The sequence below is a fragment of the Thermoascus crustaceus genome (assembly GCF_041956765.1).
Source record: "Thermoascus crustaceus strain CBS 181.67 unplaced genomic scaffold VTN00scaffold_4, whole genome shotgun sequence".
Lineage (NCBI taxonomy): Eukaryota > Fungi > Ascomycota > Eurotiomycetes > Eurotiales > Thermoascaceae > Thermoascus > Thermoascus crustaceus.
Window position 1 is genome coordinate 261301 of NW_027192530.1, and position 16186 is coordinate 277486.

Here is a 16186-nt window from a genome sequence, read left to right on the forward strand (position 1 = left end):
AGCTAGCTCTAAAGCCCTACATGCTCCCATAAGCTCTGCATCAAACACTTCCTTCCCCACGCCTAGGGGGATCTCCCGAGCTTGCCAGGCCCCTTGGGGGTTCTGCCATGTGATGCCTGCCCCAAGTCGACCATTATCTAGTCGGGACCCATCTGACCATAGGGATAGCCCCAGGTGATCCCCTTGGGCTGCCTCTAGGGCTTCCTCAGTTGATAGGGCCTTGATGATCTGCCCTGGAAAAAATGCTGGGGCTATCTCAATTGTCTCCTCAAACCCCCCAGAGGGGTCAGCCGGCAAGGTCTCTGCCAATCGCCGGGCTAGGTGCTGCCCCAGTGACCGTGGGCCCCGGCTTCTGGTGTTCTCCTCTGCCCACTCTCTATCCCCTACTGGTTGTTCTCCAGGTTGAGCATGTTGATCTCCCTCACGAAAAGAGATTGGAAGGATCTGCCTAGCCGGGTGGTCCCCTGGCAGGCCTAGGAGTCTTGCTGTATATGCTAGTTGTCTTGCCTCTAGGAGGGTCTCTGCTGGTTCTATGCCTGCTTCCCGAACTAGGGGCCCTATAGGGGTCGTTCGAAACATTCCTGTGACAGCTCGGGCCTGCTGGTTGACTAGGCGTTGAATGCCCCCTAGCCGGTCTTTCTGGCCCTGCCACCATAGCTCTGCCCCATATAGGGCTACAGCCTGGACAGCTGCGATCTGAATTTTTCTGACTAGGCTTTGCAATGGTTTCAAATGCTGTAAAGTGCAGTTTTTGCATAAATGGTTCCATAGGCCTAAATTGTTAAACGCTGTAACCATGTGTAACTAGTTCCCTGGACGACCAATATAAGCTGGATTCAAGGTATTTGATATTTAAACTTATCATATCCCAGTCATTCACGAGACGTATCTGGAAAGGAGAATATATAGTTACCTTGTCCCTGTCTTCCCATGGTTGTAGGTCTGTATACATAGTGTAGTGTCTTCTTAGCAGTTATGTGAGCGGTACATGTGTTCTGTGGACTGAGAAGCCGTTGACATTACATGTCTTTGTTCACATGTACACTTCAACCCTAGAGATCGAATACGCCTGAAAGATAGGGTGCACTTTGATCCAGCTTGGTGACAAATTCGGCATCATAGTCGATTCATATGATGTCGCATGTGATGGTATTAGTGTCCTGTGACACACCTGGAAGATAATAGATCAGCAAACCAAGCAGGACACATGGGTTTTCAACCATGGTTGAAAAGTGGGGTTCAAATGCCCCGAATCCAAGTCTTCTTCTGGCTCTTAGTAAAGATGCAGAGTCTCCCCGGTGACTCACAAGGTCCTGGATGCAACGAGCTGGACAGCGAAGGGGAACGGAATGGCAAGGGAATCTTTTTCATTGCAGCCTTTAGCTGATGCTGCGCGCAGTAGCCCAGCAGTAATGTCTGTCCCACTAAACAGTAATATATGCACTATCTCTTCATTTCATCTTCGTGGAACATGAAACAGAGACGTACTTCGAAGATATGATTCCATTGTCGATTCTTTTTCGGACATGACTTTTAAGATCAATAGTTTCCCATAGGATAACAGAGGATAATAATGTCTGCAAACCTATACCACAGAGATATACCTGGCACCAAGGCATATCTCTTCTATTAGCGATGTCTGTCACACGTATCGGTCATAACAGATGAATGGAAACGTCTCTGTTGCAGCAGGTGTTTTGGCAGAGGTACCTATTATAGACGCAAACTAACGCTGCTTCTTTCTTTCCGTAGCAGCCGCAGCCTTCATCGTGGGGTTTATAACCTGGAAAGCCATTTATAATATTTCTGATAACGTATAGCAGGAGTTAAGCAATCTTGCGCCGGATGCCGGCACTAGCAAGATGGTTTCGGGGAAAATTCTCCCCACGATAAATTAGATCCGATCAGATCCATGGTTTCAGAAGGTAAAGGCACATGGTCATATGCCTTACTTGGTATGGTAGGGCTTGGCTTTTCGAGCTAAAAAAAAAAAATCTTCTAAGTCTGGGTCGCGGGATTAAGCTAAATTTTATAAAAAAAAAAAGAAACCCTAAAACTTAGAAGAAGAGGATGGAAAAGAAAAATAGAAAACTTTACTTAAGACTGCGCACAGACCATTGCACGGCTTTTGCATCGACCTGCAGCTTGCAAGAGCATATCCCGATCGTCTACCTTCCCTTCATCCATGCATGTGTACTATTGACGATACGCTTGATCGCAGTCCCACGGAAAGACACGTCAGAGCAAGTATGCTGTACTGTAGTTCTGTTGATGCCTGGACTGTTCTTAAAGGATCTAGACAGATTAAAATTGGCTAACTCTTGCTCTGATAATTTCTATCTCACATTGTAGATTATCCTAAAACTCTAAAGTTTCTACTATGGCCAGACCCTAGTCGAAACCGCCTCCGTCTCCGCGACATCCGACTGACTCTCTACCTCCTGCTCGATGACTCTGTGCACCTCTATGCCCTCAAGCTCAATATCAGACCCCCTTTCGTTGACTAAAGTCCTGTCTCCCTGGCTTGTAGGATGAGTCTCGATGATCTTCTGAAAGCCGTCGCTGTCTGTGCGCGAGGAGCGGGAGTGGAAATATAGCTTCGAACCCGATGAACGCTTTGAGGGCCCTGTGCCTGAGATGCCGCTCGTGTCGGTTTTGACTCTCCCGAGGCAACTTTGGATGATTGGTTTCGTCAGTGGGAGATTGCCGCAGATGATGGCGACGTCGATCTCCAGGACTGTAAAGATAGACTCTAAGGCACTGGAGGCTGTGGGATGTGTTAGTCAGTTGGCAATGGCAATAGAGGTTGTTTTAGGTGAACTTGACTCACAGGAGAGATCGTTCAGGAGAAAGTTCCTGAATTCGACCAGTCGAAGAAGACTAAATATACAGACCCTAAAAGGAAACATTAGTCTCCAAGCAACCATGCTTCGCTGTGCGTATTAGATTAATGCATATCAGATCGTTATCATTGCTACTTGCTCTTGCTTGCTGCTTTTTATTTTTTTTTTTTTGTATACACATAGGTCAGCTTTCTTGTCTTCATGTAGAAACCAATTTCTAGATTCTGACTGGTTGTGGAATATATCGGAATATAGTACCTACCAAATCAGACCTATGCAGAAAAGGAAAGGGGGAAAAAGGTCTCAGTGGATTAAAAGACGGTGATTAATCTCCAGTGTGCGTACCTTTATAAATCAATAAACCGATTATCTTCACCATCCTCGAGATCCTCATACAGTTAATACAGCGGTCATGATTGAATTAATTCAGTTTCCATCCATTTCAGCTACCCTGTTCAAAACGCAAAGTACATACATACACGCATGCATACATACAAAGCACATCGACTAGGCCGACCAAAACCTGTGTTCCATTCAGGGGAAAGAAAGTATCTAACATCGAAAGATTGTCATTCCATGCCATTTCATATTATTCGGGTTGCCATTCAATTCCATTCCATTCGACTTCGTGGGTCCGTTTCCCGTACGTACGTACGCTCGTTAGTTAGGTTCCTTATCCGTATCCATATCCATATCATATCCATAGACAATTTCCAGAAACACAAGAAGGAGGCAACTACATAAGGGTTATATGCTGCCCTGAGTGGGGTTCAAAGAATCTTATCCAACAAGAAAACAAAAAACAATACAGGTGGAAAGAGGAGAAAACTGTACGTAATATCTCCAACGCCATGAAGGGAGAAAAAACCGTCGCAAAAATTCAAGCTCAGTAGATCTTCATGTCTTGTTCTTGTTCTTTTATTTTGACCTGCGGATCATACGACTCTCCGTGATGCGACTTTCCTCGCCGTCACTGTCGCTCAAGCTGTCCCGACGTCGTCTCCTACTGCCAGGATCCCGCCTGTAGCCTTTACTCAGGGATGGTATCGGCCGGTGGTAACCCTTGTTCGGGGTGCTGCTGGTTTCCTCCGTCCCCACAGCGGAGTACTGGTACTCTGAGTTGGTGGGCGCGGAGGAAGATGTGAAGTCGAGCGGTTCGGTGTAGCGTCCTCCTCCACTGCCGCGGGCAGAGGAGCGCTCGCGCCTGTGGTGCCGGGTCGTGCTGCTGGGTCGGGAACTACTTGGACGAGAGCTTGGCCGGGAGCTGGGTGGGCGGGAAGAGCGATGGCGGCGCTCACGGTCACGATCGCGATCGCGGTCGCGACGTCGGTTGTCGCCACGGTGGTCTCGACGGTGCTCGCGGTAAGGTTCACGGTCCCGACGGGAGGAAGTCGTGTCGCGGGAGGGGTGATCCTCGGTGGTCCGGCTCAGGACGTCTTCGCTGCCGGCTGTAAACGAGAAGCCGGACGCGTTGCGGTTCTGCTGTGCACCATTGCCATTGCCATTGCTGTTTCCGTTGCCGTCGTCGTGGTTGTCGCGGTCATGGTAGGTTTTAGCCCACAAGTTGCGTGCCTGGGTGACCACGCCCTGGTGGTTATCGACATTATCGCGGTAGGCAAAGTCGCGCGTCTGGCTGACCTCGCTCTGGTTATAGTCGCTAGGATGGCTGGAAGGATTGGTGCTGGTGTAGTCGCTTCCATGGTACGTGCCCTCCGCCTCGCGGTTGATACCTCCAACCCGAGCAGACTTCTCCTCGCGATAGGCGCGTACGGCCTCGTCCTCTCCTCCCTCCCACGGCTTCTCCTCCCCGCGCATACGAAGGAACTTCTCCCTGAACCCTCGCTTCTTGCGGGGCGGGTGCTTTTCGTCCGTGACCGTCGTCTCCGCATCAGTGTAGGTCATCCCGGCGTCCGTAACATCGTCTCTGAAGCGACTGTCGACGACACTACCGCCGCCAAGCTTCGTGCTGGGCGTGGCATTGCTGAGCGTACGTCCATCGGGGCCCTTCCGCCGCAGCACAGTCGACTTGTATTCCTCCCAGTCGCCCTTGCGCCAGACGAACCCGCCGTTCTTGGCCCAGAAGAAGAACCAGATGGCGGCCAGAACGAAGGCAGCTCCGATGATTGCGAAGAGAGCCATCAGGCCCTGCATGTTGATGTCATGAGGGTCAATGGCGCCCTGGCCGCCAACGACGGGCTTGGTAGGCTCGGACCGCGCGTTGAGGGTCTTGAGGACTTCCATTGGCGAGGAAGCGGTGCGTCTGCTGAGTTTGAGAATGTCTGAGGACGGTGCATCATTGTTGAACAGGTTCCGTTTGTCGAGGAAGAGGGATGAGCCCTCCATGCCGGGGAAGTCCCCGACGGTCTGAAGTGGAGGCATCGCGGGTCAAGGTCAAGAGCACGCAGCTCAAGACGGGTCTTGAAACGGACAGTATGCCACACGTCTAGCACAGGATCGGATCGTACAGTAGCCTTCGATCAGCAAGAAAAGGTATGTGGGAGGTGGGGTGGTCAAGGAGAGACGAGTGAGGAATGTAAGTAGTAGTAAGTAGTAGTACGTGTAGCCCTAAACGGAACTATGTAGTCTTGTTCTGTCCGTAGATCAACGCTGCGTCTGGATAGATAGAGATGCAACGCAAGTCGAAAAAGAGGGACAGTGAGAGAAGCAGAGTCCTCAGGATGACGGACAGACGGTCTGGCCCGTCATATCGGGGGCGTCCTCCAGGGCAGAAATTCAGGTGGTTGACCGACTGGATTAATTCAAGAGGCTGGGCGTGTTGGGGCCCGTCGTTGTTCCGGCAACTCTGCTTATGTCAGCAACCGCTCTCCACGCGCCGTGCGGAGCACCGGTCATGTGACAGACCCGCTCTCCGCCCTATGGGGCTCGACGGCGCCGTGGTTGAAGATGACGTTGGTGCTATTTATGTATCCAGGTAGATCTACTCGTTCTCTACTCTCAATGCAGCCGTTCAAATTTTTCAACATATAATCAAATTGCGTCTAAATACTCTGAGGATCAACAGCTGCACGTATACTGGCTATCTGCCACACAAGACCGCTTGTCGCCTAGAACAGTTCCAGAAAACCAAGCTGCGTCCCTGTGCCAGCATTCCCGGAAGCCCATTGTACGTACATGGCTAACCGGGGGGGGGGGGGGTGTGGAAGGGAAAGAAAACAAGGGCGTCGAAAAAGATAAGAGCAAAACGGGGCGTTATAAATAAAAAGCACGTCCCCACATCACAAAATACACAGTGTCGAAGGGGACATAGGGTGTACAGTTGATGATGCATCCGGACGAGCTGAGATAGAAGGGTATCGAGGCCGCAAACCATGAGCTTGCGATAGCCCTTGCAACCACGAGGGATACAGGCCGACTACGAGGTGGAATGCAGCGTAAAGAAACACAATCAGCAGAAACAGACATAACAAGAAAGACCGAAACAAAACGTCAAGGAACTGCAAAATTTGGGGAGACGCTTCTCTTCACACTGATACTTGGTCCACATCTATAATGAGGGCCATGGAAAACGGCACGGGGTGGAAAGGGAAGAGAGTGTGTGTTCCCGAAAACGTAAGAGACAACATTTTCAACTGGACATTAGGAAATAGAACATAAAACATCACTCGTGCAGGTCGTCGCAGGGTCGTTCGTACAATCATGCCACAGTAAAGGACCAAGAAAGCAAAGTCATATGGAGACCTGAAGCTGGTCCCCCCGTGATGAAAGGTACAAAACCTCTCGTGGGATCATCAAAAAATCGAATCCGCGGTGCTTTTCAACTTTTAACCCAACAGTGACCACTTTATTGCAGATGCTTTTTTCCCTTAATTTTCGTCAGAAAGCCGGTCCCAAGAAGTGATCAACTTTTGTCTGCAATGCGAGCTGGGGCCATTTTCTGCTTCTTTTACAGAAAAAGAAAGAACAAAAATATAGACTTATTTGCGGCCGCGATTCTTCAAAGGGCACTCGAAGTGCTCATACTTATTCGAGCAGCCTTCTGCTACTGTAAGTCGAGCGGCTTGAGCGCCTGCTCGCAAGATCGGATCTTCGATCGTCCCGCGGCCGCCGGTAATCTTCCGCATCCGCTCTTCCGCTGGTGCTCGCATATTCGGACCGGGATGTGAGGTATTTCCTGGGGCGCCTCCCTTCGATGCTCATCGTGACATCTCCCTGGTCGCCCGTCCTCAGGCTGATCCTCTTTCCGCCGACTGAATCTTGAGGAATGCTCATCGTGACGCCATTCATCGTCATGACAAAGTTGTTTTTGTTGTTGTCCTCATCCTCATGCTTGGAACCCATGCCACTGCCATCTCGAGTCCGCGTGTCACTTCCTCGACTACTGGTGGAGCGGCTCTTCTGGCTCCCACTGTCACTGTCGGGACGCTGGAAACTCTTTGCTTTGAACAGTGCATCAGCTGTAAGAGGCACCGTTTTACCAGTCTTGGAAGCCTGATACTCCTCCGCGTCACGCTGTTTCTGCTCCACATCCCGGGGCTCGTAGTCATAAACTGACAATCGGCGACGGCGCGAATCTTCGATCAATGTCCTGGTAGGCGAAGGCGAAGACTCGCGATAGGTCGACGCCCTCCTTACGCTCTTTACGCTCCGACTACGTCCCGGTACAATGGTATCCCGTGATACCGTCCGAACGGGGCGATCAGGAAGCGCATCTTCTAGGTCGGACATGTCGAAGGAATCGGACAGACGACGTTCCGTTGGGGCAGCCGATTTGCGGGACGGGTTGGGCCGCCTCTGGATCACCTGTGGCTTGGACTTGGGAGGTGGCGGCGGCATGCGGTAGTAGTCTTCATCGGGTTCATACGACGGAGAGGCTACACGCGACCTGTGCTCGCGAGAAGGCCCCCTCTCTAACGGGACTCCTCCATCCTCATATGTCGCTGCCGGAGGCGAGTAGTCGATGGCCGGCGGCACATAGACAGAGGACCTTCGACGGCCTGGTGACCTCCGACGAGGTTGTGGCTCCCTGGTTCGAGAACGCGAACGCTCTCGCGGCCTCTCATATGGAGACTGGGGGACAGAGTCCGCTCTGCCGTAATATTGGTGCTGTGGAGGTGGATAGGTTGGAGCATTTGCGTACGCAGACGCAGACAGTGGAGGGCCATGGTCATACTGGCCCACGGGCACCATACTGTACATACCCATTTCTGGTGTCACGCCGTGAAAGCTAAGCGGCCGGCCGTTGGAATGATAGGAGTTTGAGCGGTTCCTGCGACGGCTACCCTGGGAGACCTGGACATCCTCGACATATGGAGAGTAATGGGCGGCAGATTTGGGTGAAGGTGGGTAGTCATCGACTGCAGGCGGCGGAGGCGGGTATTTGTAGTATGGGGGGTAGTCCATCGTACGTGGCTCAACAGGGGTAGAAGTGTGATGAAGGCCTTGCTCGCACTCCCAGCAGGTTTCTGGATGGTGCTGTACGCTGGCACTCTCATGTCTCTTTGGCTTTGACAGTTGATGGGATGGTGGTGGGCGACTCGAACTTCGACGAGTTGCGAGCGGCATCTTGTTGGCAGGTACTGCTGGTTTTCTCTCTCTATCTTTTCCTTTCTCTTTCCGGCTTTCTCGAAGTTTTCCCTTGCCCGGCCTCTTGAGCGGAGCGTCCGGTTTAAGGGCAGGAGGGCTTCTTTGTTCACTAGGGACCGACTGACTGCTGTTGACTGTAGCTGCAGTACGGCTCGAGTAGCCAGAGTCGCTAGCACCGTCGACGTTGACTTCGGCAGGTTTCAGGTCTGGTTTTGACTGTCTGGAAGAGATGGTGGCGACCTGGCGAGTTTCAGGGAGGATGACGTTCGCGTCCTCGTCGTACTCCTCGCAAAAGGCGGCGTGAGGGACTCTGCCCGACATGGCCCTGGGGCGATATGTGCGTGCGCGGACTCAAAAAAAGGGACGGCGTGAGGCCAGGTTTATCGGAACGGGTCCCCAAGGGCTAGGCCAGGAGGCTATCGACCAATTCTATGCAGTGAGTCAGGCTCGCGACCCGGTCTTTTTCGCATGCCACCCCCCTTTCTGAGTGCACCCGGGGGGGCTTAGGACCTGCTGATCGCGAGCGCGATGGCAGGCAGCGGCGAGGCTAAGTCTGTGACAGTGGCTATGAACTGGCAGCGGAAGTCCACAGGAGGCGACAGCTCCATCGAAACCTGCAGTACGGGCTTCGGTGGATGCGTTGGGCGGCAGTGAACGACCCCGTGAGTCAGACTAGGCAGCGAACCCTCTCTGGCAGCCTGTGAGTGGGCAGAGGGGTACGAAACCGCGTGCAGTTTGCAGAGTGCAGGGAGCGGCTGGACGATACGGCGGGCTGCCCGATGCCCAGGTGGGGTTGTGTGGAGATGTAAAAGGATCAAAAAGCAAGCCAGAAGTAGTAGTATGCAGCAGAGAGCAGCCACTGTAGGAGTCAACTGAGTCTGACAAGCAACATAGAAAGCGAAGACCAGCGTCAAGAAGCAGATTGATAAAGCAGTGGGCGGCAGAAGGGAAAAAAAGAAAACGATGTAGGACGAAAAAGAACAGAGAGGCGTTTAGTCAGAGGGCGAGGGGGAAAAGGTTGCGACGAGGGGTTGCTGCAGGCGAATGCGTGGATGAGGACGCGATATGCGGGAAATAAGAGGATCGCAGTCTGTGCTTGCGTTTCGAGGACGGTGGGGGATGCGAGGATGCGACGCCGTCAGCATCCACAGTACATGACCGTGCTCAGGTCTCGATGGTAGATTTAGTGCTCCAAGAATTTCCTCGTTCATTTCAATTCTCAAGGGATATTTGGCCCGAGAACCCGCGGGTCAAGATCCGGCGCAAGGCAGCAGGGCATTTCCGGAATCTTGGGGTTTGTAAGTTTATCGAGACTGTGGAGAAAGAGAGAATGTGATGGGGATACGGCTGTGGAGAGGACGGATATAGATGGGTCCCGTCCCGTTCCATGGATCCGCTCTCTTATCTCTTTTCCTTACTCCGGATGTCTTGTGTACAGCACCGTGGTATGTCCATGGATCGTATATTGTATGTGTATAGCTATTGTTTACTGCGCGATCTGTACGGTACGGTGTACTTGGCTATACGGCGAGACACGGATGTATCAAACAACCGCCATCGCGCGCTCCCTCCGCATCACATCCCGATCTCCCTGTCTTCATCCCTTACGCTCCAGGATCCGCTTCCCCATCTCCTTCGAGCGCCATCGGACGCGAAACCGTTATGGATGCCTGCTGCGCTTCTCTGCTTCTGATCCTGGACTCTATCCCGCGTGGTTGGCTGCCCAAGAGCCCAATGGTCGGTGGCTCGGCCTCTCAGCCCAATGATCGCCACCCATCCTCCCTGTTCCCTGTGCATCTGCATGAGAACTCCTTCATCCCGGTCTCCTGGAAGGAAAATCCAGCGGACAGAGGGAAAATGTTGTAGGAGCAGAGGGCTCAGAACAAGGAGCATCAGATAGGATCCAGCCCAGCAGGTATTGGAAGTTGAAACGGCAGAGAGCTCCTGGTCGCATCCCCCGTGCATGGAGTCGTCCTGTCCTACGGTTCCTCTGCCCTATAACTATATGCGCTATAACTATAACTACACGCGTGTTTCCCTGTGGTAGCTGCAATTTTTTTTTTACTGAACCTCTCTTTTTCTCCGCGCTTTTCGGGGAGCCCCTCATCGCAATTGATCGGGGATTCCACGGAGGACGCATTGAACTTTGAAGCGTATCCAAGCACCGGCGAATTTTTGCAACGGTGGCGATCGTAAGGCTCTAACTCCCGTCATCACCCTTGGTGTCACTCGACCCGCTGAAAATTCGTCTTGTCCCACAGTGCGATGCGATCATACCTCGACCTTAATCCCACTGGCGCGATGCTCGGGCAGCGATGCGCCTGCCGGCATGTCACAGACCACCTGCCCAGATCCCGCGCCGTCAACTTTCTTTTCCCCTCGTTCCCTGCCCGTGCGAGACCCATCACAACATTCGGTCAGCAACAACAGCAGGAGAAAAACATCCCGAGGAAATGCTACTTGGGAAGATACCTACACTGACATCGGCAGCGATAATTCCTTCAGAGATGGGCGATAGCAATACTCCGTACACAATAATCGCTCACTCATCACAACGGAAGCTGCCTTGCCCCTCCACCCTGTTCGTCTATGCACTTTTTTGGGGGCCGTTTGTGCTTCAAGCACGATTGCAGCCCGTTACTTGTTCGTGACCCCCCGTCTGTTCTTCTGGGATCACCCCTCCTTAAGCACGGAATGACTATATGGCCCCACCTTTAGCACCAAGACCCAGATCTCTCTAAATGCCATGACGCTGACTCACACGCAGACTGAACGTATACGCGGACTTTTCCCCCTCCGAACCAGCGCTCGGTTATCTATTTCGTACCTCTCAGTCGCCGGTCAGGTTGCATGTACGCGGTATGACTTGCAGGGCTAGCAGTCGCGTTGTTTGTAATGACGTGATGTAGCAGCTTGCATCGAGGACCGCCTGAAGTTTTATCCTTCCTTCACACTGTTTCTTTATACTTTCCGGTCATCTATTTATTTTAACCTTGACTACTCGAAACGTACGCTGTATGTGGAACTCCACTTGGAACGAGTTACTGACGCTACTCGGGACTACGTCCATTGCCGAATCTACTTGATATCACATTCCCATCAACTGAAGAGGTTCCAATGCTTACCCAATCAGTCTATTCTCGAGCGCGGCTAAAATAACCGATCCCTTTCGCGGAGCACGCTGCTCTCCTGTCCAATTCGCTTGAACACAGCTCTAGTGCATTTTGTTTTGGCGGACGATGATGACGCATCTGTGCTGGATCACAAAACATCAAAATCCAATTGCTGAAGCTTCATTTCATCTAAATAGTGCTATCCCTATCAATCGAGCATAATGCTGAATATGAGAGACACGCCGGCAGAGTTTGACTATACGCAGGCGTACAGGGACTACTACACCGAAACACGAGACCTCGATGAACGAAGCACACGTCGAAGCTCCAATTAGCACCAGTTCTTATCTTCAGGTAAGCAACTTAGACGGGTTACAAGCTTGTTGGATACTCGATTCTAACCAGTGACCGCTCTTCCCTCCATCACCGTATCGACCGGAGTGGCGGGAAGTGCAGCAACCAACAACCTTTAGACTCGAAGAAGAGCGACGAATAGTCACCTGTTTTGCAAGATTCCCCGATTTCTCCACAGACCGGGGTGTGGCACAGCTTAACCTCCGGTGGTGCATGTCATATGGAGGGAAAGCAATCCAGATATCCCTGGTGCGAAAGCTCCTTATGGAGCCTTGACAATTAGATGGGATACGTGGCCAAGCTGCTCTGGCATCTGTCATGGCTTGCTGATGAGACCTGCAAGTTCAACGTTCCATTCTACCGTTGTAGGAGCGAAACTTCCATTCCGCCGCTATCGTCAGACACGGATACTGCTTGAACCGCTCAAATCGAGCTACAACCCGCTTTCTTCCGACATATTGCAAGGGGTTTTTTTTTGTTGACTGTTCGTTGACAACCATTATTCATCCTATCTTGAAGACCTGTCGGTCAATTTCTTGGAGATGATTTGCTGAACACTCCGTCCTTGAAGGATCTGTCCTCTAGGCACTGACTAGGTAACACCATAAAATCTCGGGCCCTCAACTATCCCTCGGCCGTTTGTCTCCTGAGAGGCCACATGGCATTGGATAGCACATCGTATTGGATCATTCTCTTTTTTTCGTATTTCTTAGAATCTTTATACCTGCAAATCGTGACGTGATCATCCTATGGTTGGCAAGAAGGATCTTCACCGCCGTTTGATTACGACAAAGGAATGTGACATAGCCCCAAGTTGGCGATGTCACTGTTTGGATAGTTCTCATTGGAATACGCAATACTAATATCGAGGGCCTTTCGTTACCGCATCCTGCATAATTCCCCAAGCTTACTATTTACACAATTTCATTTGGATACCGTCTATATTCTATCTAGACCTGGGTCTATACAGGCGTAACTACTGGACATCTTGGCAAGAGCCCTCCCACGTTATCCTGCTAATGTGAAACACGACGAAAGTTTCTGTGGTAGTTATTCCTGTTGGGGATAGTCCTAAACCTCCGTCGTCACGCAAGATTCTTGACTGGCAATCAGATCGCCGGACGTGGGTCACACCAGAGGCGGCTATCCGAGAAAGTCAGCAAAGCGTAGCGATTTTTGGATATATCATACTGGAACTAGCCGTAGAGCTCTTCTATTAGTCAAAGCGTTGACCATGATCTGAATGTGGGGAAAGCAGAATCCCGATCAGTGCTCCAGACCTGGCAGACGCCTCGTGCACTGCCAGCCCACGAGCCACAGGGCTAGAACAGCGGCACAGTACATCGTTATGCCGATATGGCTCGACCCTGTCTTGCGCAGCAGTGCCATGGCTGAATTCGGAGTGATCTCCAACGTGCGTAGAGTGGACAATCGAATCGATCACCATGGACTATACCGTTGCTATGTCCAACAACAAGGTATTCTCCATTCCTCCATTGTCGTTTTTGAGCACATACAGCTACTTTCTATAATAAGAGCTGACGTTCCCCACACGCACAGTACACCATAATTAGCTATGAGGTTATCGATACTGCACAACGTGTTACGTGATCTTACTCGAGCGCAACGGCCGGACCACTTCGGAATAAATTTCCCCCAAAGTGCACGCCAACCAAGTAACATCCAGCCATTGCTGCACCACAGTACAACGACCTGAGCTTCACGCCCATGTATGTACATGTACATGTACATATGCACTACCAGCAAGACAACAGAAAAAGAGAAAGACAGACAGTTATTGAGACATGCTTTGCTTGCGTACCGCGTGAGTGAGGCGAGCTGCGCTTACCTCAGGTGAGCCCTGCACCACTACACTGGACTACAGCTGACCGCCTACATGCGGGTAGATCCGCCTTGCTGTATCTGTCGAATCACAGTTACAGAGGGGGTACCTACATGCTAGGAGGCATGTATAGTGAGCTGTCTATTCTGGGTAGCTATGGTAGCTACCTACACAGTGCCTTAACTGGGAGCTGGAACTGGAGATTAACAGCTAGCTAGGTACCTACTTGTTGGTATGATACCAATTCTCGCTCCACGGTTGCCTAGGCATGTACCCCGTATCTACGTACTTCGCTGTATATACTAACAAATCAAATATCACGCCTTCGGTAGTTACCCACCGGCTAGGTAGCTGGAGAGAGGCAATATCCACTCCTGCATGTCCCTTTCCTAAGCTAGGTACATGTACATATCCACACCTGGCAGCTAGCTACCTACTGCTAGCTACCTACTTTGTAGCTAGGTACTTACTTGAATAGAGAGAGATCAACCGCCCCATGGGGTAATCCACGACTCTGATTCATCAACTGAACAAAAATGCCTCCCATCCGCTGATCTACCGCATACCTGATCGACTCTGGCAGCCTACCTGACAGACAGGCAGAGCTCGAACCTCCAATGGATAGACATAACCCTCTCCCACATGGCTAAGCTAGCTTGGTCGCCCTGACAATCCTGAGATAGCTGGCCTGATTTGGAAAAAGGACCACAGATAACCAATCACCACCCCAACCAAATACGGAAATGGACTCCAGGCTGCCAGGACCCCAGCTCAGCTACTCAGCAGGTAGGTAGCTCCGTGGACTAAGATTTTCGTGAAATTACACGACGTCATGGCAGATGCATCCCTTGCTGCTGCTGCAACTGCGTGTCAACAACATATTGGCGAGTTGATTCCGCATTGTCAATCTTTGTTAATTTCTGGTCAATTCTGTCGATCCTGAACCTTGTTCAATTTTTCTATTTGCCTGTTGGCCTTGGATTTACTGGTTTTCGATTTTTTGACATTTTGATTTTCCCGACTGACTAACCTGTATGAATCGCTATCTATAATGCAGCGATTAAAAGTTAGGGGTCAGAGCTCACATTCCTTTTTGTTTGTTTGCTTCTTTTTTGGTATTTGCTTCTTTGCTTGTTCGCTAGTTGGTTGGTCGCCTCACTTTATGTGTGAAACTCACCGCCCCTTCCCTGTGATTCATCTCATCAGGTTAGGCCTGGATCTTATCTCGGGGAGATTTGCTACGTAGCATTGCCCGGGCAGAGCGGTCTACGAGATTGATATGTTTTTGTTGTTTGGCTTTTTCTTTCTTTTTTATCGTATCATATCATATCCTATCATGTTATGTTAGGTCGTGAGGCTGAGGCGATTCAAGCTCCGCCTCGCCACGTTTCAGGATCTATCCTGTCAGAACATCTTTGCTTATGCTCTACTGCTATGTATGTACATAGCACCCATCTGATAGTATGCCTCAGACCAGGATCCTGCCTGGATGGAATAGATGTTGGAACTTTCCTTTTGCTACTTACGTACATGTACATACCATACCATACCCCTCTGTCTCAGTGGTAGGAGTAGCGATAGGGGTGTATGCACTGTATGTATGTCGGATTAGGAATATACCCAGATAGGTATTTGTAACTCTATTTATTCTTTTTATTCTTAACTCTTAAGACATGAAGCATCAATGCGTGTAATACACAGGTATTGCTAAGTGCTAACTTTATAGGTATTTCTGCAGAGAAATGCCATATCCACATACTGTCTGTTTAGAAAGAAAACCAGTCAGTTGTCTGTGTTCAAGTTCACGATGTATTGTAGTTTCTCGATCGATCGATAAATTAGGTAAATATATATATATATATGGGTTTTGAGATGGTCAAGTCAAGTCAAGCCACTCACTCTACCTATCTAATAAGCAGTACCTACCATCTGTTCACCGTCCATAGAGACGAATAGATAGATAGATAGATAAACAGCAGGTGTAAAGGATATAAATATGAAACTAGATAAAGCTGGGACATATATACAACGGCTATTAATTCTGACTATTACATATGTACATAACGTTAATCCGTGTTCTACAATTCAATCAATTATGATGACTATCTATCTCAAGGAGAACCGGGCTTGATAGAACATTAGGAATGGTTGTACAGTAAATGGTAAGTATATGTGGTGATTTATCCTTCTGTGTACCGGATTCCGCTACTTACAGCCATTGATCTGAGGGATTTATTACACATGTTGGGTTTCTACTTTTCATTCCTTCGTTCCCCATCTCTCTATCTCTATCTTTGTTTTTTGTCCACACTTCTTAGTCACAGACCTATACTTATAAATTACCTAACCATGTACCTGTTCTATTTGAAGAAGAACATGAAGAAGGAGAGAAGAATCAGAGTCAAAGAAAAGCCTTGAGAAGGCAGATTAGCAGGCATAGAAGAACGAAATGCAAAGAGAGTCCCCACTTGAGGCTGTTATGATCAGCG

At 50.2% G+C, this 16186-nt stretch overlaps 7 protein-coding genes across 7 annotated transcripts; 2 read left to right on the forward strand and 5 right to left on the reverse strand.

The window, feature by feature from the left end:
* Positions 1 to 2378: 2378 nt before the first annotated feature.
* On the reverse strand, positions 2379 to 2927 carry VTN00DRAFT_6689 (uncharacterized protein; the record flags this gene model as incomplete). The annotated part of the gene is made up of 2 exons (XM_069433352.1): positions 2379 to 2767; positions 2831 to 2927. 2 exons carry the CDS (start codon positions 2925 to 2927, stop codon positions 2379 to 2381), a joined length of 486 nt encoding a protein of 161 aa, XP_069286743.1.
* Positions 2928 to 3419: 492 nt separating this feature from the next.
* On the forward strand, positions 3420 to 3736 carry VTN00DRAFT_6690 (uncharacterized protein; the record flags this gene model as incomplete). Its single annotated transcript, XM_069433354.1, has 2 exons — positions 3420 to 3490; positions 3550 to 3736. 2 exons carry the CDS (start codon positions 3420 to 3422, stop codon positions 3734 to 3736), a joined length of 258 nt encoding a protein of 85 aa, XP_069286744.1.
* Positions 3737 to 3761: 25 nt separating this feature from the next.
* Positions 3762 to 5222, reverse strand: VTN00DRAFT_6691 (uncharacterized protein; the record flags this gene model as incomplete). The annotated part of the gene is made up of 1 exon (XM_069433355.1): positions 3762 to 5222. The coding sequence occupies one exon, from the start codon at positions 5220 to 5222 to the stop codon at positions 3762 to 3764; it is 1461 nt and encodes a 486-aa protein (XP_069286745.1).
* Positions 5223 to 5719: 497 nt separating this feature from the next.
* VTN00DRAFT_6692 (uncharacterized protein) lies at positions 5720 to 6063 on the forward strand (the record flags this gene model as incomplete). Its single annotated transcript, XM_069433356.1, has 2 exons — positions 5720 to 5767; positions 5866 to 6063. The coding sequence occupies 2 exons, from the start codon at positions 5720 to 5722 to the stop codon at positions 6061 to 6063; spliced, it is 246 nt and encodes an 81-aa protein (XP_069286746.1).
* Positions 6064 to 6079: 16 nt separating this feature from the next.
* On the reverse strand, positions 6080 to 6502 carry VTN00DRAFT_6693 (uncharacterized protein; the record flags this gene model as incomplete). The annotated part of the gene is made up of 2 exons (XM_069433357.1): positions 6080 to 6323; positions 6372 to 6502. 2 exons carry the CDS (start codon positions 6500 to 6502, stop codon positions 6080 to 6082), a joined length of 375 nt encoding a protein of 124 aa, XP_069286747.1.
* Positions 6503 to 6824: 322 nt separating this feature from the next.
* On the reverse strand, positions 6825 to 8708 carry VTN00DRAFT_6694 (uncharacterized protein; the record flags this gene model as incomplete). The annotated part of the gene is made up of 1 exon (XM_069433358.1): positions 6825 to 8708. One exon carries the CDS (start codon positions 8706 to 8708, stop codon positions 6825 to 6827), a length of 1884 nt encoding a protein of 627 aa, XP_069286748.1.
* A 182-nt stretch (positions 8709 to 8890) lies between these two features.
* VTN00DRAFT_6695 (uncharacterized protein) lies at positions 8891 to 10352 on the reverse strand (the record flags this gene model as incomplete). The annotated part of the gene is made up of 2 exons (XM_069433359.1): positions 8891 to 9265; positions 9996 to 10352. 2 exons carry the CDS (start codon positions 10350 to 10352, stop codon positions 8891 to 8893), a joined length of 732 nt encoding a protein of 243 aa, XP_069286749.1.
* Between the last annotated feature and the right edge of the window lie 5834 nt (positions 10353 to 16186).